Here is a 22,048-nt window from a genome sequence, read left to right on the forward strand (position 1 = left end):
TATACCTTAAACCGCCAGCGGGTAAATTTTACCCACGTACATTACAACTATATTTATATTGCTAAAGAAAATATTTCGCTATATTATGCCACTGTCTCCACAATATTTAGAGTCATGAAATGATTATGTCTAGTCATATTTTTATTCTGTTGTTTTATGTTTTATGACTTTTTAATGCGGCTACACGAATCCATAATGGTCAGTAGCCTAAGGTAAAAAAAAAAAGGCCTGCACTGACACTGGGAAATAGAATGTATATTAGACAATATAGAGCAATAATAATTCACCACACTGCATAGGATGATGCGATGAAAAATGTACAATGTTAAAACATAAGCGGCAAGTCAATGACAACGCGAAAATACGTGCATTCAATAACGGGTAAATTTGACCCACTGTCGCTTATAAGTATAAATGCCCTGTTTTTTTAACTGGTTTTATCTTAATAATTTGATGAACAACATTGGATTGTAAGTAACAATTTTAGTAAAAGTCAATGACTGGGAGACTTGAATGTTTTATTTAAAATCTGCTATGTACATTTAAAAAACAGCCACAGGTAAAATGAACCCTGTGGCGGTTCTAGTGTTGAGGAAAACAGTCTGACACTCGGTATAATAAGCACACTCGCACCCTAAAGAGAGCAGCCAAGAAAATGGAGTGCAACTGGAGGAAAACAAAACTAGAGGTATTTCGTATTGTATGGCGGGAAAGTAAAAACTGCTAGATCTGATTACTTTTCGTCTATTTTAGATGAAAACAAACATAACCCCAGGTATTTATTTAATAGTGGCTAAATTAATGAAAAATAAACTATCAGCAAGCATTGACATTTTCCAACATCACAGCATTAATGACTTTATGAACGACTTTACTTCTAAGATCGATACTATTAGAGATAAAATTGTAACCAGAAGTCATTGATCCACTTCTGACTATTATTAATTCCTCATTGTCATAAACATATGTCTCTAAAACCTTCAAACTTGCTGTCATTAAGCCTCTCATTTAAAAAAAACCCACACAACTAGACCCCAAAGAACTAGATTCTACTGCATAATCTGACTTTGCTGCAACCTGGAACTGAACTGCTGGTTATGTCTGGTCAGAGGAGAACAGGCCCCCCGACTGAGCCTGGTTTCTCCCAAGGTTTTTTCTTTTGGTTCCTTGACTTGACTACACGTTTATCCTCACCTGGGGTCAGAGGTCACTGGATCATCACTGAATTTAGGAGGAAGAGGCATTGATCTGTCACTCTTCAGAGACGCACAGCTGGGATCAGGAGATGAAGATCTCTTCCTCTTAAAGATCCTGATAAACACATAGAAGTCATTCTTGCTTTAGTTCCGTCTGCTGTTTCATTTATTATAAGTATTATAAGTGTATTATTTCCTTTTTGCATAACATGACAATCTCTATTAAACTTCAAAGACATTAATGGAGTGCTGGTGAACACATGCATGTCAAACACATAGCTCGCAGCAGAAAAGTTTCACAATAATTCTGACTGAAATGTTTCTTGTTAGAAATTAAATTTAGACTTAAAATTCTGTGTTTAACATGTAATGGTAATTTTTATAAAGTTTATAAGTTTATAGTTTAATCCTTTTTGTTGCACATAATGAATAGCATATCATGGAAGCTTATGGGTAGCAAAATTAATTTGGTAATGTAAGGTCTCATTTCTTTTGGTCAGTGTTTATCAGTGCAGTATGAATTAACCTTAACGCTGGATAATATCTAATCTGAGGTCAGAGGTCACTGGGTCATCACTGAATTTAAGAGGAAGAGGCATTGATCGGTCACTAGTCTACACTGATCACAGGGCATTTAATGAAAATGCTATTGAAATGTCTTAAGTAAAAGTGTCAATTCATTTAAGAAAAATAAGTGTCCTACCCGTATGTAGTCTTAGTCTAGGATAGATGGTGATACCGGTGTTAAGTAATAAAAGTCATTATAGTTGAGTAAAAGAACAGACACTACAATTAAAAACTGTACGTGGCTGCTCAATGCTCACAGATCAGATTTTATTTATTACTTTCAGGGACGGGACTTGGACGCTAAACGTCCTGATTGGTTGAGTTCAAGCAGCATATCAACCACCATTTATCCTGATCATTTTCAAAATATTACTGGTATTGTGTCATGAAATGTAATTTTAAATGTATTTCAGGCAAGAATGTAGTTGTTTAAAACTCAAATCTGTGTTTTTTTTTCTAAAGACAGCGCATATTTAAAAATGTGTAAAAATGTTTTTCCCCCCCCTCGGAGATGGTAATCATGCACCCGCCGAGAGCAGTCTCACCTCGACTAGACCTTCTGATATATCCCGCTGGCTCTGATGTCTCTTTGGTGGTTAAAAATAAAATAGAATTTGTTTTGGGTAAATCTAACAGGTTATCTTTGGTCCGTATTCAATTTATCTATACGTTTAAAATGAAAATAAAAAAAGGCAAATTTATATAATATTTAGTTTCATTGTAATGGCTGTATATACACATATCCCTGAACTAAGAAAATTTCTGCAGCTGTTATTATGTTTAAATGAAAACGAAAGGAGGCAGTGGTATTTGATATCCTATTTCGTTTTATTGTAAATATACAGTGAGGAATCAATCAGTAGCCATGGTCAGCTGATTGAAGTTATCAAGTATGCTGCGATTTGCAGAATTACCGGATTTGCGTCGTATTGGACATCACACTCCCGCACATTCAAAATCAATGTACTTTGTATTTTAGAAATGCGTGCAGACCTACGTCACTGGTCTATTTGCCTAATCTTCCCGGTACTTTACACTGCGGTGGAAACGCAGAAAGCAACAGGTCTCAGGGGGAAAAAAAGTTCCTGGGGAAAAAAGTTCCTGGTACAAATGTTCCGGGTAATTTCGGTGGAAACGCAAAAATGATGGCGGATGATTTAGTTTCGAAATGAAATGCAAAAGCGCCTGTTTGGCAATAATTTGGATATTGAAAAGCCTGTTGATTTTTGCCATTTATTTAAGGTGATTTTGGAAGTGTTTTTAAACATTTTTGGTTCCACACGGTTTGCTGATTTTTACCTTATTTTAAAATTTGTGTCATTTATTTATTTTATTTGACTCTATTTTGCCTCCAAGCTTTCTTACCCGTTTTGCAAACAAACATTATACATTTTTATTGATTTGTTTTAATAGCTATTTTACATGTTTACTTAGCCACTATGTTAACCTATTTAAACTTTATGCAATTTATTTGTTATTTTATATTAGGCATAGGCATAGCCTGCCCTATAGCATTGTGTAGTTTATTTGTTTAGTTAATAAAATTTCTGTTTTATAAAAAGGCTAAAGAGAGTTTGACATTGTATTTTGTTGTTGCATTCAAGCAATTGACGCCGAACTGCCGCTAATTCAAAAGTGAAAGTAAGATGTGCATGGTGCTTTAAAACTACGGTAAAAGTGAAGGAAAGAAAGGAAAAGAGGGAGAATTCAAACAAACAAAAAAACTAACAATTGCTTTATGCCGAATTGTCGCTATTTGAAAAGCAAGGAAAAGAGGGACACCCCCACGGTGGTACTGGTATTAACAGTGTTGTCAAATATCGATTGACCGGTGAGAAAATTTCCTCAAATTCACAACCCTACCCATAAGTCTAAATGCATTAAGGAAAAATGGCATTTAAATAATAATTTTTGCTAAAGTTTTGGCTTGAATGTGAAACATATCTAATTAATTTTGGGTAATACAATTTTCTTTGAATTTTGCAACTGATAAAGCATTAATTTGTTTTATATTGTTTATTTCCATTTTAAAACTGGTATAGGAAATCGCAAATATAAATTATATAATTTAATTTTCATTTTGCATTAAATGTAGCACATATGTATGGGAAAATGTAAATACAGAAATTAATTATCATTTTGCATATTACATTAGAGCTGTAATCGGGCCTTAAAAGTTAGGCCCGACATGACCCGAGCCCGACAGGTTTCGGCCCGAGCCCGACAAGTACATTTTGATTGACAGCTTTTTTAAAGCCCGAACGCGTTTACAGCCCGACATTATTCAAATGCACACAGCTCTTTTGCCTTTGGTCAACAATGAGTAATTTATTCATGTTTTAACATAATTTACTCATAACTAACGTAGACTAGACCACTTGGAAGTTGGAATAAAGAAATAAAATAAGTCCTATGTGACATCGTAACATCTCAGCATTCTAGACATAGGCTCATTTAACCTATAAATAGACCAACGCACCAATAAAAACGAGTCATTTAAAAAAATGTTAATTAAGATAAATTTTAAATTAAGCTGGGTATTTGGCAATAACGAAATTAAGATAAAGGCTCAGCCGGATTTGCTTTATTTAATAAAAGAATAATGCCAACATTAGCGTAAATACTCTGTCAACATTATGCATTTAAGACTCAATGAATATTTAGTTATCATTTGAAAAACCTTTACTCACAGAGATTAGGCTAGGTCTACATGTTTTTGTGGAGGAAAATGATTGAATCCACTGTAGATGTCTTCACCGGGTTCCTGCGCTCACTGACGGTGCGTCATTATTCACTCATTATTCTCATTATAAGCATGGTCAAAACTTTTCCACACCTCGCTCAGAGTTTGCTTTAGTTGCTAGTGCAACCAAAACTTAATCACCAGAGGCAAGCCTCCGTTACACCTGCTCAGCATTCATTTTCGCATCTTTCTCGCGCTAATCGAAACACATCACATGACCGCTCGTTTACCTCGCAAACCGGAGCGCAAGCCCGAGCCCGGCCCGAGCCCGCGTAAGATGATAAAAATTAAGCCCGAACCCGACCGAACCCGTCGGGTCCCGACGGGTCCCATCGGGTTCGGGCAAAGATCTTCAGCTCTATATTACATTACAAAATGAATTTTGCTACCCATATGCTTCCATATTGAGCAGGATGAGAATATATATATATATATATATATATATATATATATATATATATATATATATATATATATATATATAAGTCAGTGTGTGGTTCACTAACAGTGGAAACAGACTCTTGGTCTAGTTTGTGGATCAGTGTGTGACTCCTGTCTGCGTCTGCAGCTGTCACTGTCATGTGGAGGGTAAGGAGGAACTCAAGTGCAGACAGGATGTACTAAACACAGGATTTATTTACACAAAAAGGGGAAAACAAAACCCACGAGGGGGAAAACAATGACTAGGGCAGATACTAAATACTTAACAAGACTGGTAGACACGATAAACAAAGACTCGAAACACAAGAACACTAACTACAAATAAACAATAACAGGTCTCACAATGTCTTCTTCCAAGAGCAACACCGAGTAACAATATTTCACAGGAACATGTAGAAACGCATCTCACAATGTGGAAACAATCACAATGAACCCACCAAAGACAGAGCACACTAGGGGATCTGAATAGGAGAACTAATCAAGACACAACAGGTGGCACAGGTAAGGCAAATCATGACAACTAGGATAACAAGGGGGCGGGGCAAGGGAACGAGACAACACAAGCATATGGCCCAAAGACAAGGCCATGTGCTTGTACACAAAACACGGGTCTGTCATGATCCTGCCTCAAGACTAGAGAAAAGTCAGGACATGAAAGCAGAATCATGACAGTCACTCAGTGTGTGTTTTCTCTGATTGAAAATTTTGAACTTGTCGGCTCGTGGAGAGTCTGACAGTGCGTTAAAACCGCCGGAGTCGACAGCGCCGAAGTTGCCGGAAGTCATTAATTTTCAATGTGAGCCGGGGTTGAGCAGTGGCGAGGAGCAGCGCGGCGCGACTTGCCCGTTGAAAGCATCGAGGATAGTTGAAATCAAGGCAACTTTATGGTAATGAGCTATGATGCGGTTGGGCAGCAACCAATCGGAAGGTAGAAGTCCACCGCTTGAGAGGATTCCAGAGAACGCAACTCCGACCACATTAGTTCCCAAGCACAATGGAGGACAGGTTCCCATAAGATGCCGACAACAGCCTAACGACCACACAAAATTACCTTTTCCATCCTATGGCCTGCAAGGCTCACCCAGTTGTTTTTGGAACAGGAAGTCACCGTTGGATGCTGGCAAGAGCCTCCTGGCCACCTATCGTTACCTTTTCTGTCCCACATCCGGAGAGGCTTACCCGTTCGATGCGTGTGCTCCCTTCAGACACTGGCGAGAGCCTCCAGGTTAGACAACCTTACCTTTTCCTTTTCTATGGTCAGCGAGGCTTACCCGTTCGATGCGTGTGCTCCCTTCGGACGCCGACGAGAGCCTCCTGGACAGACTTCCTTTACGTTTCCACTCTACGGTCGGCGAGGCTTACCTGTTCGATGCGTGTGCTCCCTTCGGACGTCGGTAACAGTCTCTCGGCCACGCAACTTACCTTTCCATTTGACGGTAGGCAAGGCTTAACCGTCCGACGCTACAAGTCTCGCCCTCTCGCCAAATCCTGCCAAAAAAAAAAAAAAACTCTAAGCTACTCTCACATCTTTTAAGCTCGCCTGGCAAGGCTTACCCGTTAGATGTTCTGAGTTTAATGCCCCATCGGATGCCACAAGAGTCGTCCTAGTCGGGTTTTCCTTTCCACTCTCCCCGTCCGGCGAGGCTTACCCGTCTGATGCGTGAGCTCTCTTCAGACGTCTGGCGAGATTATCCCGGTTGGGCCCTATGCTTGCCAGTCGTGATCCGATGCCGTGAGACAGGATCACCCTTCGGATGTCGCCAGAGTCCTCCTTGTCGGCCAGCCCAAAGGTTTTTATCTGCCAAACCGAGAGGACCCAGACGTCCGTCATCCTGAGTCTCAATGAGGCTTCATGAGCCCTCTCGGTCAGCATTAGGCCCTTCACCCACTGAATAGCAGGGGCTATCAGTCAGTAGGGCCCGTACGCTGACACCGTGACCTATTCCGGTCGAGGCAACTCGGGTCCTCCCGGCTGGGCACCACAACTACGCTGCTCCTCCTCATCGGCCGGTAGGGCTCACTGTTCGAACGCCAAAAGCTCCAGTTGAGCATCGGCTCGAGCCCTACCAACCAGGTGACAACAACCACGTAGTTCACTAGCTGCAGCCGGTAGGGCCTACTCTCCCAACGCCCAAGTCGCTCCCTCCGGAGTACGTAGGCCCTTCCAGCCTGCCAACGAGACGACTTTTCAGAAACCAAATCAGCCCCCGCCAGTACTCTATGCTGTCCTCTTGTACATTTGTCTTTTTGGGGGGTACTCTAGGTTTGGGCCATTCCGAGCTCGGAGCCCTTCCCCGGACAGCACGCCAAATACGCATACCATACCTCAGCTAATTATATGTAAGCGTGAACTAGTGAAAAGTGATATGTGGACCAAGGTGTCTGAGATTCATTTTCCTGATAATCTAATGATATAATAAATAATAGTACTGTAGTCCCAGTTTACTTTTAAACAAACTTCCCTGATTCTACTTACATTAAGTAGTTTATACTTGATTTTATTTACTTAAGTAGCATTTTCAGTGCAAGACTTTTACTTACATCAGAGTATTTTTACAGTGCTTTATGCATTATTAGGTAAAGGATCTTAATACTTTGTCCACAACAATATTTAATGAGGTTAACTTATAACGTTACCCTCCTTGTGGTTAGTCTGCAGAAGATCAACAAGCTTGTTTGTTTTGCGGCCGCTTTAAATACAAAATAAGCATTCGATCTACGTCAGAGCGTCTAAGTGCTCACAAATCTTTCTGCAGCATCGTGAGCAGAGCGGCATGAGCGATTTTCAACGCTCTCGACGCCGGCGGTGTGAACGCACAGTGAGAAATGATGTCCTCTGATCCGGTGGTTGTTCACACTGGTCAGTGTATATCAGTGCAGCGTGAATTGACCTTAACACTGGATTATGCAGCAGCGAGGGTTGTCTTCAATGAGCCAAAAAAATCTCACGTTACTTCTCTCCTCATCAGGTTAGACTGGCTACCAGTAGCCGCTCGCATCAAATTCAAGGTACTGATGCTTGCCTACAAGACGGCCACTGGCACGGCACCAACATACCTTATGTGCCCTCCAGATGTTTGCGCTCTGCAAGTGAACGACGCCTTGTGGTGCCATCCCAAAGAAGTTCAAAATCACTCTCATGGACCTTTTCCTGGACTGTGCCCAGCTGGTGGAATGACCTCCCAATCTCAATTTGAGTCTTTACTCATTTTCAAGAAACATCTAAATACTCATCTTTTTCGCCAGCACTTAACCAACTAATACTAGCACTTTTCCTTCTTTTCTTGTTTTTTCATTTATAAAAAAAAAAAAAAAAAAAAAAAAACTGGCTATGCGTTCTGTGCTGGACTAACTGAGACTTGTTATGGCACTTGTATACTGTTGTTGTCTTGTTGACCTGACTGCTTCTATTGTTTTCATTTGTAAGTCGCTTTGGATAAAAGCGCCTGGTAAATGATTAAATGTAAATGTAATCTAATGTATATATCACCTGGGGTCAGAGGTCACTGGATCATCACTGAATTTAGGAGGAAGAGGCATTGATCTGTCACTCTTCAGAGACACACAGCTGGGATCAGGAGATGAAGATCTCTTCCTCCTGAAGATCATGGTAAACAACAGAAAGTTAATTTAGTCCTGTTTGCGGTTTCATTACTAGTATTATAAGTGTTTTATTTCAATTTACATAACATGACAATCTCCATTAAACTTCACAGACATTAATGAAGGAGTGCTGGTGAACACATGCATGTCAAACACGTTGCACATAACAGAAAAGGAGCACATTAATTATATGTGATGAGTGGGTCGGGGCTGAGAGCTGTTGGAATGGAGCGAGGCAGGTGAAGTGATTGTGAAATGAGGGACACCTGCTCCACTCACCTGTTTTGAGTCCCACGGAGGATATTGGAAGGATACAAAAGAGGAGTGACGACAGTGAAGGATGAGAAAGGACCAGGCCTTGGTTTTTGTTTGTGTGCGGCAGTTGTCCACAAAGGGTTGTAATGCTGTTTTGTGTTTATTTTATTATTAAAGTTTTGATTTGAATGTCTGCCGATTCCTGCCTCCTTCCCAATGATTATGAAGTTTTTACTTTGTAACATTCTGACTGAAATGTTTTATGTTAGAAATTACATTTAGATAAAAAAAATTCTTTGTGTAACAAGTAATGGTATTTTTTGTAAAGTTTGTATTTTAATTTAACTTTTTGTTGTTGTTGTTGCACATAATGAATAGCATATCATTGTAACAAGGAGGTAACTGAGGCGGTAATGGAATCCATTTGTTAATTAAGGAAAGATCTTTAAGACAGAATCAATAAACCAGGCAGAGAGTCAGTACCATACCTTTCTAACTAAACCGGGATTTACAGCTGTGGATATGTTTATGACTCGTTATTACGACGAATCTGGTATGTACTGCTTTTCCATTATTCATGTTTTTATGTGTACTGCTTACACAAATGTAGCAAATACAGTCTTTATAAGCTTTCCATTTGAAAACAGGGATCTGTCATCGATGCTTGAGGCTTAGATCTTTATAATGATATATGGTTTTGTCAAGATTAAATTTGTCCCGTTTTATTTAATCTATTCATAAACACTGACACCTGCGAGTTGAGGGGCGTTGAGGATGCCAGCATCGGGGTGCAAGCTAACAGGTTAAAAGGACTTCAGAAATTATGTCTTCAGAAATTATTGCATCCCGGCAGATATTGTCAGTGACAGAGGAACCCAGTTTACATCCCAAGTTTGGAGAGCATTCTTCAAGCATCTTGATAATGTCAGCATCTCATCAGGTTACCATCCACAAACAAACGGACAAGTTGAACAACTAAATCAAGAGTTGGGCAGATATCTACAATCCTATTGCAGCCTAGAACAGCATCTATGGTCTGAATTCCTTCCATGGGCAGAATACGCACAAAATTCCCTGACTCACTCATCCACGGGTCTGACTCCCTTCCAGTGCATCCTTAGTTATCAACCCCTTATGTTCCCATGGTCTGGCGAACCCTCATCAGGTTCGTTGTAGTGAGAGGGTGTGGGACAGTGCACACATCTTCAACAAGCTGTGAGAGTACAGGAACTTTCCCTTTGTTCCTTTGTTAACGTTTCAGTTCTTCAGCGACAGAATTGTTTGTGTCTGTTATGGAATAACTCCCGGTCGGAAACTGCGTCTTGGTAGTAAAAAACGTTCATTATTTTCCATAATGTAATGATAAAAATGCAACTTTCATATTTTAGATTCATTGCACACCAACTGAAATATTTCAGGTCTTTTATTGTTTTAATACTGATGGTTTTGGCATACAGCTCATGAAAACCCAAAATGCCTGTCTCAAAAAATTTGCATATTTCATCCGACCAATAAAAGAAAAGTGTTTTTATTTCCAAAAATGTCAATTTTCAAATATTTATGTTCAGTTATGCACTCAATATTTGGTCGGGAATCCTTTTGCAGAAATGACTGATTCAGTGCGGCGTGGCATGGAGGCAATCAGCCTGTGACACTGCTGAGGTGTTATGGAGGCCCAGGATGCTTCGATAGCGGCATTAAGCTCATCGAGAATGTTGGGTCTTGCGTCTCTCAACTTTCTCTTCACAATATCCCACAGATTCTCTATGGGGTTCAGGTCAGGAGAGTTGGCAGGCCAATTGAGCACAGTAATACGATGGTCAGTAAACCATTTACCAGTGGTTTTGGCACTGTGAGCAGGTGCCAGGTCGTGCTGATAAACAAAATCTTCATCTCCATAAAGCTTTTCAGAAGATGGAAGGATGAAGTGCTCCAAAATCTCCTGATAGCTAGCTGCATTGACCCTGCCCTTGATAAAACACAGTGGACCAACACCAGCAGCTGACATGGCACCCCATCACTGACTGTGGGTACTTGACACTAGACTTCAGGTATTTTGGCATTTCCTTCTCCCCAGTCTTCCTCCAGACTCTGGCACCTTGATTTCCGAATGACATGCAAAATTTGTCCAAAAGTCCAGTGCTGCTTCTCTGTAGCCCAGGTCAGGCGCTTCTGCCGCTGTTTCTGGTTCAAAAGTGGCTTGACCTGGGGAATGCGGCACCTGTAGCCCATTTCCTGCACACGCCTGTGCACGGTGGCTTTGGAAGTTTTTTTACTCCAGACTCAGTCCACTGCTTCTGCAGGTTCCCCAAGGTCTGGAATCGGTCCTTCTCCACAATCTTCCTCAGGGTCCCGTCACCTCTTCTCGTTGTGCAGCGTTTTTTGCCACACTTTTTCCTTCCCACAGACTTCCCACTGAGGTGCCTTGATACTGCACTCTGGGAACAGCCTATTCGTTCAGAAATTTCTTTCTGTGTCTTACCCTCTCGCTTGAGGGTGTCAATGATGGCCTTCTGGACAGCAGTCTTACCCATGATTGCGGTTTTGAGTAATGAACAAGGCTGGGAGTTTTTAAAAGCCTCAGGAATCTTTTGCAGGTGTTTAGAGTTAATTAGTTGATTCAGATGATTTCTGTTAATAGCTCGTTTAGAGAACCTTTTCATGATATGCTAATTTTTGAGATAGGAATTTTGGGTTTTCATGAGCTGTATGCCAAAATCATCAGTATTAAAACAATAAAAGACCTGAAATATTTCAGTTGGTGTGCAATGAATCTAAAATATATGAAAGTTTAATTTTTATCATTACATTATGGAAAATAATGAACTTTATCACAACATGCAAATTTTTTGAGAAGGACCTGTATATGTGAGTGTGTGTTTTATGTTGAATGTGAATGTATCTGCATGATTCCCATCTGTTTGAGTGCAAATCAGCCCAAATCAGCTCGCTATTACTGTATGATCACGGCTATCAAAGTGAACGCGTCCATATGAATAGAGAGATTGGATTACTTTATGGTGCATTTGTGTTATTACCATCTGTATAAGTGGTCATCAGCACATCAGTACTTATTTGCATCATAATTCATTGTAAATGCTGCATTTAAAGCAATCTCAGGATTTTCTGTAACTGGCAAACAAAGTTAAATCTTTTTTTATTTTTCTTGTTATTCTTATTTTTCTTACTCAAATTATTCTTATTGTATTTTTCTAGTGCTCAAATAAATCACTTATATGATGTCTAAGTTTCTGTCTAGTGTTTTATAATTGATAAAACTATGCAGTGGTATTGTTAATGACTAAATAGTTTGTAGAATCCTTCAATACAGTTGGGAATTATTTTTTATATTTGGGGGGTGGGGGGTGTCGACATAGTCTCATAAAAATATTAGCAGGGGTCTCATTTTTCATGATATCTTATTCAGATTTGAAATAGAAACTCATGAGACATGTGACTTTCAACCCGTTACTTTTCTAAATTGCTCCAGGACTAATTACATGATTTTTTATATCAAATAAAAAAATATTTAAGTGTGGTAAAAAAATAAAAATAAATTCAAGGCACTTCAGTGTCTATAACTTTTAATATTTTTGAGCATTATTGATAAAAAGTAAAGCCCAAAGGGTCTTCTTTCCAAAGACACCAACATTATGTTTGTAACACACTGAAGTAGGAAACTGTTACAATTATAACTTAGGTAGAGCACTTACAGCTGTGAGTCCCATAATGGGGGGTCAGGTTAACCCTCTGGAGTCTAAGGGTATTTTTGGGGCCTGGAGAAGTTTTGTCATGCCCTGACATTTGTGCTTTTTTCAGTTTCTTATAAATATCTAAATATCTAGATTACTTTATCACAGAATATCTGTTTTCGACAGGACTTGTTTAGTTTAAAAGTAGACATGTCAAGCTTTCTATAGATATCTCTCTCATGTATCTTCGTTACACTTCATTTTAATGACATGTTTGTAAATGAATATTAGCGCAGACAAAGGCTGCAGACAGCACAGCTTGTTTGTTATCTTTATTTTATAAGTGCACAAAGGTTTGTTTTTATGTCTGTATCCAAAAAAAGTAGACCCTTTACAGATTCAATTGATGTATTACTCTTATCTGTACGATTAAAACTGAAAGTGTAATTTAAGTTATTTTCGGGGTTATCAGGAGAAAATGACTCATAACGTGTATCTGCATTAATCGACTCAAGGGTTAACAGGTTAAGGGGATCAATTGATTTATCGATCTATGATAACTAGGATAGCAGTGAACCTGTTCAACAAAGGTAAGTCTGTGACAAAGTCAATGGAGAGATGAGGCCAGGTACGTTGTGGAATGGGCAGTGGTTGGAGGAGTCCTGATGTTAACTCTTGGCTGTCTTTGATTGGGCACAGACTTTACAGGCTTTAACATAAACAGTGACATCTTTAAATATTGAGGGCCACCAGAACAAGTTTCGTAGTAGATGCAATGTGTGGGATATTCCAGGGTGGCCAGAGCTGAAAGAGGTGTGGACCCATTGCATTACCTGGTGACGAAGACTTTGTGGAACATAGTGTTTATTAGGTGGACAGTTGGCTGGTTCTTTGAGCGGTTTGCGTTGCATTTGTTCCATGATATACAAGGTAATCGGGACGATGACTACAGATGAGGTGAGTATGCATTCTGGGGTATGGCTGTTGAGGGGAAGATCATACTGCCTGGAGAGAGCATTTGCCCTACTATTCTGGATGCCAGGGTGATTGGTCTCTCTTCACCTGATTCCAGTTCACTGTGACCTGTGAGCTTGGTGGGATTGAGTCTTTTAGCACCTTTGATGTATTCCAGGTTCTTGTGGTCAGTTATCGCCTGGAACTTCACCCGTGTTATCACCGGTGACTTCAGAAGGTATGCCTGTTACTTTCACGTCTGTATTTTACAGATTTCGGAAAGGCTTCAGTTACTCCTAACTGTCAGGCCGGGACCAGTCTCAGCTGTTCTTTTTGATGTTGCTCCGCGACCTGATGCTTGAGGGGGCAGCTGCGCTGGATTTATGCTTAACATGGCTTAATCTACTAAGACAGTGATATTAACAGACCAAACTCATAAAAAAATCATACTAATAAAGTACAATATCTATAAAAAAAAATCAGATGAGCCCTAAATATAAATGCAACTCGTTTAAAAACACGTTAAGCCTTTTCCTCACATAGAAAACCGTTAAAACACTTAATGTGGATTAATGTACTAAGACAGTGATTTTTAAAAACCAAACTCACTATACATTATACAAATAAAGTATAGGATGTCCAAAAAACAAACAAACAGATGACCCCCAGAATATGAATGCAAGGTTAATAACACGTTAAGCCTTATGATGGTTTTCTATGAGAGGAAAAGGCTTAACGCGTTATTAAACGTGTGGAATTCATATTCAGGAATCATCTGATTTTTTGTAGATACTTTATTAATATGATGTTTAGTGAGTTTGGTCTGTTAATATCACTGTATTGGTACATTAAACCACGTTAAGAGTTTTTCAGGTTAAAAAAATGACCTCAAATTATATGTATTGTCGCCTCACAGGAATCGGCTCATTTATATTCGCTGCCTCGCTGGCTGGGTTTAAAGCCAAAATGTCATAAACAGTCATATCCATATTGTATCATTAATTTATTTAACATTGAATGCACAGTGACAAATTGAAAAAAAAAACAAGAAAAAACTGAACACTGCAGTTTCTGCGGTTGCTATCTTTCCTCTGCAGTTTGCTTGTCAATAGCGCGGTTGTCACATCCACACAAGGAGAGGAGAAGACGGGTAAGTATTTTCGTGAAGCTTTATTAGCATAGCACTATAACAGAGCAGGTAAGTGTGGTCACAGACGGTGAATCTTCAAGCACTGATCAACTGGTGAGTTCAAGTACAGAGCTAAGCCAGTACAACAAAGAGTCACTTCCCTTAATCGCTGTGTCTGAATCTCCACAGAGTCACAATTATGGTCCACAAGGAGCAGGCAGAAGATCCACAAAGAATGTCCATGCAATCTTGATTCCAGCCGGTGAGTGAGTGAGTGAGATGAGTATTTACAAGGTGTGGTGATTGCTGGTGCAGGTGCAGGTAATTAGTATTCAGGTGACGGTTCACGTGGGCGGTGCATGGGAGATTGAGTGGATGGTGACTGGCAATGGTGACTGGGGCTGAGGGAACGAGCTGAGGGTGTGACACTACCCCCCCCCCCCCACGGGTGACTCCAGGCACCCTAGAGCGGCGACGGGGACGACCACGACCTCTGGGAGCCGGGCGGTCCGGGTGTTGTCGGTGGAACTCTTTGAGGAGAGCCGGATCCAGGATGTCATTGCGTGGTACCCACGACCTCTCTTCGGGACCGAACCCCTCCCAATCTATGAGGTACTCCAGGTGGCCGTTCCGCCGCCGGGAGTCGAGGATCTCTTGGACCTGGTAGATGTTGTCTCCGAGGATCTCGGGTTGGTTTGGAGGGGGAGGCGGTTCCGGTTCTGTGGAGGAAGGAGAAACTGGATCAGTGTGACGTTTTAACAGTGAGACGTGAAACATGGGTGAAATCCGGTAGCGTGGTGGTAGGTCCAGGCGGTAGGTGACAGGATTTATCTGGGAATGGATGGTGAACGGCCCTATGTAGCGGGGACTCAGCTTTTTGCAGGGCAGTCGGAGGCGGATATCCCGCGTGGAGAGCCAAACCTTGTCTCCAGGTAGATAGACGGGATTAGGCGATCTGCGGTGGTTAGCGGTCTCTGTATGCCTCCGAACTGCCCATTGGAGATGGATGTGAGCTGAGTCCCACACCCTCTCGCTCTCCTGGAACCAGTGATCTACCGCGGGCACCTCAGAGACTTCTCCTGACCAGGGAAACAGCGGTGGTTGATAGCCTAAAACACATTGAAAAGGGGTTAAGCCTGTAGTGGTTTGGCGAAGGGAGTTTTGGGCATACTCAGCCCACGGCAGATACTGGCTCCAGGTATCCTGGTGTTGGGAGCAGTAAGTACGGAGGTACCGTGAGATTTCTTGAATCTTCCGCTCGGTCTGGCCGTTGGTCTGAGGATGATATCCAGAAGATAAACTGACGGATGTCCCGAGGAGTTGGAAAAACGCTCGCCAGACCCTGGAAATAAACTGAGGACCTCTGTCCGATACAATGTCCTCTGGAGTGCCATAATTCCGGAACACGTTGGTGAAGAGGGCTTCGGCGGTCTCGAATGCTGTGGGAAGACCTTTTAAAGGGATTAGTTTGCAGGATTTAGAAAAACGATCTACAACAACTAGAATGGTAGTGTACCCCCGTGAGGGGGGAAGGTCAGTGGCGAAATCCACCCCTAGATGGGTCCAGGGTCGGCGAGGAATGGGCAGTGGTTGTAATTTACCCACGGGAAGTTGACGAGGTGTGGTGGTAACGGCGCAGACCGAGCATCCGAGGATGTACCGGGTAACGTCACGAACCATGTTTGGCCACCAGTACTTCTGCTGGATGAGCGAGAGGGTTCGCCTGCTGCCAGGGTGTCCTGAGCCAGGTGACGTGTGCGCACTTTCCAGTAGAGGAAGTCGCTGGCTTGTGGGCACGTACATAAGACCCGTGGGAACCTCCGGAGGTGCAGGCTCCTCGAGGGTGGCGGCTCGAATTTCCTCGTCGATCTGCCAGAGGATGGGCGCGAGGAAAACGGAGGGTGGCAGAATCGCATCAGGCTCGTTGGTGTCTGGTTCTGGTGAGTACATACGGGACAGGGCATCTGCTTTAGTGTTCTTGTGACCGGGCTGATACGTGATCTGAAAATTAAAGCGAGCAAAGAAGAGTGACCAACGAGCCTGACGAGCATTGAGTCTTTTGGCGTTCTGCAGATATTGGAGATTTTTGTGGTCGGTGACAACAGTGAATGGAAACTGGGCTCCCTCTAGCCAGTGCCGCCACTCCTCAAGGGCGAGTTTAATGGCCAACAACTCACGGTCTCCGATACCATAATTGCATTCGGCAGGAGAGAGTTTCCTAGAGAAGTACGCACACGGATGGAGTGAGCACGGTTCACCAGACCATTGGGATAACACGGCTCCAATGCCGTGATTGGCCGCATCAACCTCTACGACGAAAGGCTTGGACGGGTTAGGATGTCGAAGAATGGGTGCTGAGGTGAAGAGGTGTTTAAGATGGCTGAAGGCCTCTCGAGCTTGGGGTGTCCAGCGCAGCTGGCGCTGACCTCCTTTTAGGAGGGATGTTAGAGGAGCCGAGTGCAGGCTGTAGTTCTTGATAAAGCGTCGGTAGAAATTGGCAAAGCCAAGGAAACGCTGGAGTTCTTTCACCGTTGTGGGCTCCGCCCAGTTGGCCACAGCATCCACCTTGGCAGTCTCCATCTGAACTCCCTCCGCAGAGATCACGTATCCGAGGAAGGAGACAGTAGTGCAGTGAAACTCGCACTTCTCAGCTTTTAGGTAGAGGTGATGGTCTCGGAGTCGTTGTAAAACGTGGCAGACATGGGTTTGGTGTTCTTCTATGTTCCGGGAGTAGATCAGGATATCGTCTATGTAGACAATGACGAATTGGTGGAGATAATCACGGAATATTTCGATCATGAAACTCTGGAAGATGGATGGACTGTTAGCAAGCCCATAGGGCATAACCTGATATTCGTAGTGCCCGGCAGGGGTGATGAAGGCAGTCTTCCACTCGTCTCCCTCTCGGATACGGATCAGGTTGTAGGCACTGCGGAGGTCGAGTTTGGTGAACACCTTGGCTTCGCGCAGTTCCTCCAGAGCCGCCGGAACGAGTGGTAACGGGTAGGCGAACTTGACGGTGGCGTCATTTAGCACCCGATAGTCGATGCATGGTCGAAGTCCGCCATCCTTTTTGGGGACGAAGAAAAAACTGGATGCAGCTGGAGATGTGGATGGTCTGATGAACCCCTGATCGAGAGCCTCCTGGATGTATTCCTCCATCGCCACCTGCTCAGGACGGGAGAGTGGATATATTTTCCCATGCGGTAGCTTGGCACCTGGCAGCAGGTTGATACAACAGTCCCAGGGCCGATGAGGCGGTAATCGGGTGGCTTGTTCCTTGCTGAACACATCGGAGTAGGAGGAGTAAAGGGCAGGTCTTCCTATGGAGGTGGAGTGCAATTGAAGGTGCGGTGGCGCAGACTGTGAACTCTGGACTGGTGAACGGTGAATGTGACTCTGGCATTCCGGGTCCCATGCCTGGATTTCCCCTGTGCTCCAGTTGATTTGTGGATTATGTTGGGCCAGCCACGGCCTACCCAGGACGACGTCAACGGTAACGCGAGGAAGTACGAGGAGGGCCAGTTGTTCCCGGTGTCCGTGGGGCAGAACGAGTTGTAGCTCGTGTGTCCTTCTAGTTATTTTGCCACCGCCTAATGGTGATCCCTGGATGGTAGTGATACGGTAAGTGGTCTCATTCTGGATGATGGGAATTCGGTGCTTGGTTACGAAGTGAGATGAGATGAAGTTGCTGGCGGCTCCGGAATCCACCAGGACATGGATGGAAAGATTACGTGAGTTAATTGTTATCTGGGCTTTGATATGAGGTATGTGAGATACTGATGGGGTAATTGAGACTGTACTCACCATTGGGCGAGGCGGACGGACTGGGCAGGCGTGGATCAGGTGAGTGGCCTCGCCACAGTATAAACACAGCCGCTCCTGGATGCGGCGCCTCCGTTCAGAGGCATCTAGGCGGTAGGAGTCGGTGATCATGGGTTCCTCCTGGTCTCGTTGGGGCGAGGGCGTTCTGGCCGATGGAGAGATGGCATATGAAGCCGGGGAGGCACAAGCCGAGAGGTGCTGAGCAACATTTATTGTCTTTATAATGAATGTCTCTATACTGACATTATCGTCGTAAATGACCATTTGCTTTCTGATCTGGGGTTTTAAACCTTTACGGTACGCAGCTAGTAGGGCAGTTTGGTTCCAACCACTGGTGGGGGCTAATGTTCGGAAACGGAGAGTGTAGTCGTGTATTTCAGCGGCTCCCTGCCGGAGATTTAAGAGTTCATCATGGGTTGAGAGAGGAGTTAGAGCCACCCCGAACACTTCCTGGAGGTGAGTGACGAAGGCGTCGAATGAGGATAGAACTGGACTTTTGGAGCTCCAAAGAGCCTCTGCCCATTGTAGCGCTCGTCTGGTGAGAAGAGAGATCACAAAGGCAACTTTGGTGGCCTCATTGGGGAATTTACAGGTATTTGCGTTGACGAACAGTGAGCACTGGAGAATAAACCCACTGCAGCCACTCGGTTCACCCGTATAGCACGTGGGACGTGCAAGGGGCGTGCTGTTGGTGGCGGAAGCACCGGTTTCGGTGGGTGGTGAAACTGACTGTAGTACTTGGCGGAGGGCAGTCACCATTTCGGTGAACGGGTCCGGAGCAGCTCCCTGAGCTGCAGCGTTAACATCCATGGGAGATATGAAGTTCTGTTTTGGGGCTGGAATCCTGTCACATCCACACAAGGAGAGGAGAAGACGGGTAAGTATTTTCGTGAAGCTTTATTAGCATAGTACTATAACAGAGCAGGTAAGTGTGGTCACAGACGGTGAATCTTCAAGCACTGATCAACTGGTGAGTTCAAGTACAGAGCTAAGCCAGTACAACAAAGAGTCACTTCCCTTAATCGCTGTGTCTGAATCTCCACAGAGTCACAATTATGGTCCACAAGGAGCAGGCAGAAGATCCACAAAGAATGTCCATGCAATCTTGATTCCAGCCGGTGAGTGAGTGAGTGAGGTGAGTATTTACAAGGTGTGGTGATTGCTGGTGCAGGTGCAGGTAATTAGTATTCAGGTGACGGTTCACGTGGGCGGTGCATGGGAGATTGAGTGGATGGTGACTGGCAATGGTGACTGGGGCTGAGGGAACGAGCTGAGGGTGTGACAGCGGTATTAATATATTGCGGTTATGGCGACAGCCCTAATGCAATGTATTTGTTATTTTATATTTGGCATAGCCTGCCCTATAGCATTGTGTATTTTTTATTGTTAATAAACGCTCTGTTTTATAAAAAGGCTAAAGAGAGTTTGACGTTTTATTTTGTTGTTGGATTCAAGCAATTGATACCAAACTGCAGCTAAAAGTGAAAATTTTAAAATGAAAAACGGTGCTTTTAAGCTATTTAAAAGCAAAGGAAAGAAAGGAAAAGAGGAAAAAAAACTAAAAACGAACAATTGCTTTATGCCAAATTGCAAATTGCAAATTGAAAAGCATGGAAAAGAGGGACACCCCAACGGTTATACTGGTATTACTGGTGTTGTCACACGCGATTAACTGGTTGGAAAATTTCCTCACCGTCACAACCCTACCCATAAGTATAAATGCATTTAGGAAAAATGGCATTTAAATAATAATTTTGCTACTGTTTTGGCTTCAACATGATAAACATATCTAATAAATTTTAGGTAATACAATTTCCTTTGAATTTTGCAATTTATAAAGTATTAAAAATTTTATTTACATATTAAAACTAATGTAGGACATGTCAAATATAAATTATATAATTTAATTTTAATTTTGCACTAACTGTAGCAAATGTGTATGGGAATATGTAAATTTAAATACAGAAATAAATTGTTATTTTGCATATTACATTTCAAAATGAATTTTGCTACCTATTTGCTTCCATATTGGGCAGGATAAGAAAGAATGTATTTTTTTAAATAATCATTCAAATGAATTCCCTTTTTTTCATCCAACGAATTAAATAAATAATCAGCCGATGAATCAGTAAAATGATGGTTAGCTGCAGCTGTAATTGTAAGTCAGTGTGTGGTTCACTTACAGTGGAAACAGACTCCTGGTCTGGTTTGTGGATCAGTGTGTGACTCCTGTCTGCGTCTGCAGCTGTCACTTAGGCCCCGTCCACACGGAGACAGAGCTTACCCCAATCCAATCTTTTTTTCCTCGTCTCAAGAAATATCCGCGTCCACACGAAACCGCAGAATGATGTAGTATACATGCCAGACCAGTATGTGGCGCTGTAATTCTGCCACAGTGATACACTAAAAACAGAGATGAAAACTTGGACTATGCTCATAAACCTTGCGCGTGGTACACACACGAACATGGAACAATACATGTATTAATCAGTGTTAATGTTAGTTAATAAAAAGACAATCGTTCAGTGTTTGTTCATGTTTTTGTTGCTGTTACGTGACGTAGAGGTGTCTGACAAGGGGGGAGACGTGGGCTGATGACGTCATCGTTTCAGAAAATATACGGATTAGCCATCCAGACGAAAACGCAAAGACGGCGTTTTCTAATTTATTTACTCTGGGACCCGGTTTCAAAAAATAGCGGTTTCACGTGATGAAAACACCGGATCCGTGTGGATGAAATGCCTATCTGATAAAAAATTTGTGTGTATTCACAGAAACGCGTCTCCGTGTGGACGGGGCCTCAGTGTGTATTTTCTCTGATTGAACTTGTTAAAGCAGCACTTGGTGCTCGTGGAGTCTGAGAAATGATGTCCTCTGATCCGGTGATTGTTCACATTGGTAAGTGTTTATCAGTGCAGCGTGAATTGACCTTAACAATGGATTATATCTCACCTGGGGTCAGAGGTCACTGGATCATCACTGAATTTAGGAGGAAGAGGCATTGATCTGTCACTCTTCAGAGACACACAGCTGGGATCAAGAGATGAAGATCTCTTCCTCCTGAAGATCCTGATAAAAATGATTTATTTAAATTTCCATAACATGATAATATCCATTAAACTTCACAGACGTTAATGAAGGAGTGCTGGTGAACACATGCATGTCAAACCCGTAGCACTCAGCAAAGGAGCACAATAGTTCTGACTGAAATATTTCTTGTTAGAAAATAAATTTAGATTTAAAATTCTGTGTGTAACAAGTAATGGTAATTTTTGTTAAGTTTATAGGTTACGTTTTAAATCTTTTTTTGTTTTGTTTCACATAATGAATAGCATATCATACAGTTTTAATCTCAATATTTGTTTTCATAGACTTTGTATTGCAAATTGTTTAGAGAACAGCATTGTGCTATGGAAGCATATGGGTTGCAAAATTAATTTTGTAATGTAATGTCTTTTATTTTTCTGGTCAGTGTTTATCAGTGCAGAATGTATTGACCTTAACACTGGATAATATTTCATCTGAGGTCAGAGGTCACTGGATCATCACTGAATTTAGGAGGAAGAGGCATCACTAGTCTACACTGAACATAGGGTATTTATTGAAAATGCAATTGAAATGTCTTAAGTGTAAGTGTCAATGC

General features: G+C 42.3%; 1 protein-coding gene across 6 annotated transcripts in view; it reads right to left on the bottom strand.

Annotated features, from left to right (window-relative positions):
* Nucleotides 1–22,048, bottom strand: part of LOC113091530 (NACHT, LRR and PYD domains-containing protein 3-like) — a 107,242-nt gene that overhangs the window by 26,490 nt on the left and 58,704 nt on the right. For 3 of the 6 annotated variants that reach the window (XM_026257111.1, XM_026257109.1, XM_026257108.1), the window contains 3 exons: nucleotides 21,358–21,474; nucleotides 8,438–8,545; nucleotides 1,195–1,311 (listed from right to left, as the gene is read on the bottom strand). In XM_026257111.1, the coding sequence (XP_026112896.1) occupies nucleotides 1,195–1,311; nucleotides 8,438–8,545; nucleotides 21,358–21,474 (342 nt within the window). Of the gene's footprint in view, nucleotides 1–1,194; nucleotides 1,312–8,437; nucleotides 8,546–20,588; nucleotides 20,665–20,689; nucleotides 20,712–21,357; nucleotides 21,475–22,048 lie in introns of those variants that run through there. The other 3 variants (XM_026257110.1, XM_026257112.1, XM_026257113.1) reach the window with 3 other exon arrangements.

The sequence above is a fragment of the Carassius auratus genome, unplaced genomic scaffold (assembly GCF_003368295.1).
Source record: "Carassius auratus strain Wakin unplaced genomic scaffold, ASM336829v1 scaf_tig00214205, whole genome shotgun sequence".
In the NCBI taxonomy this organism is placed as follows: Eukaryota; Metazoa; Chordata; class Actinopteri; order Cypriniformes; family Cyprinidae; genus Carassius; species Carassius auratus.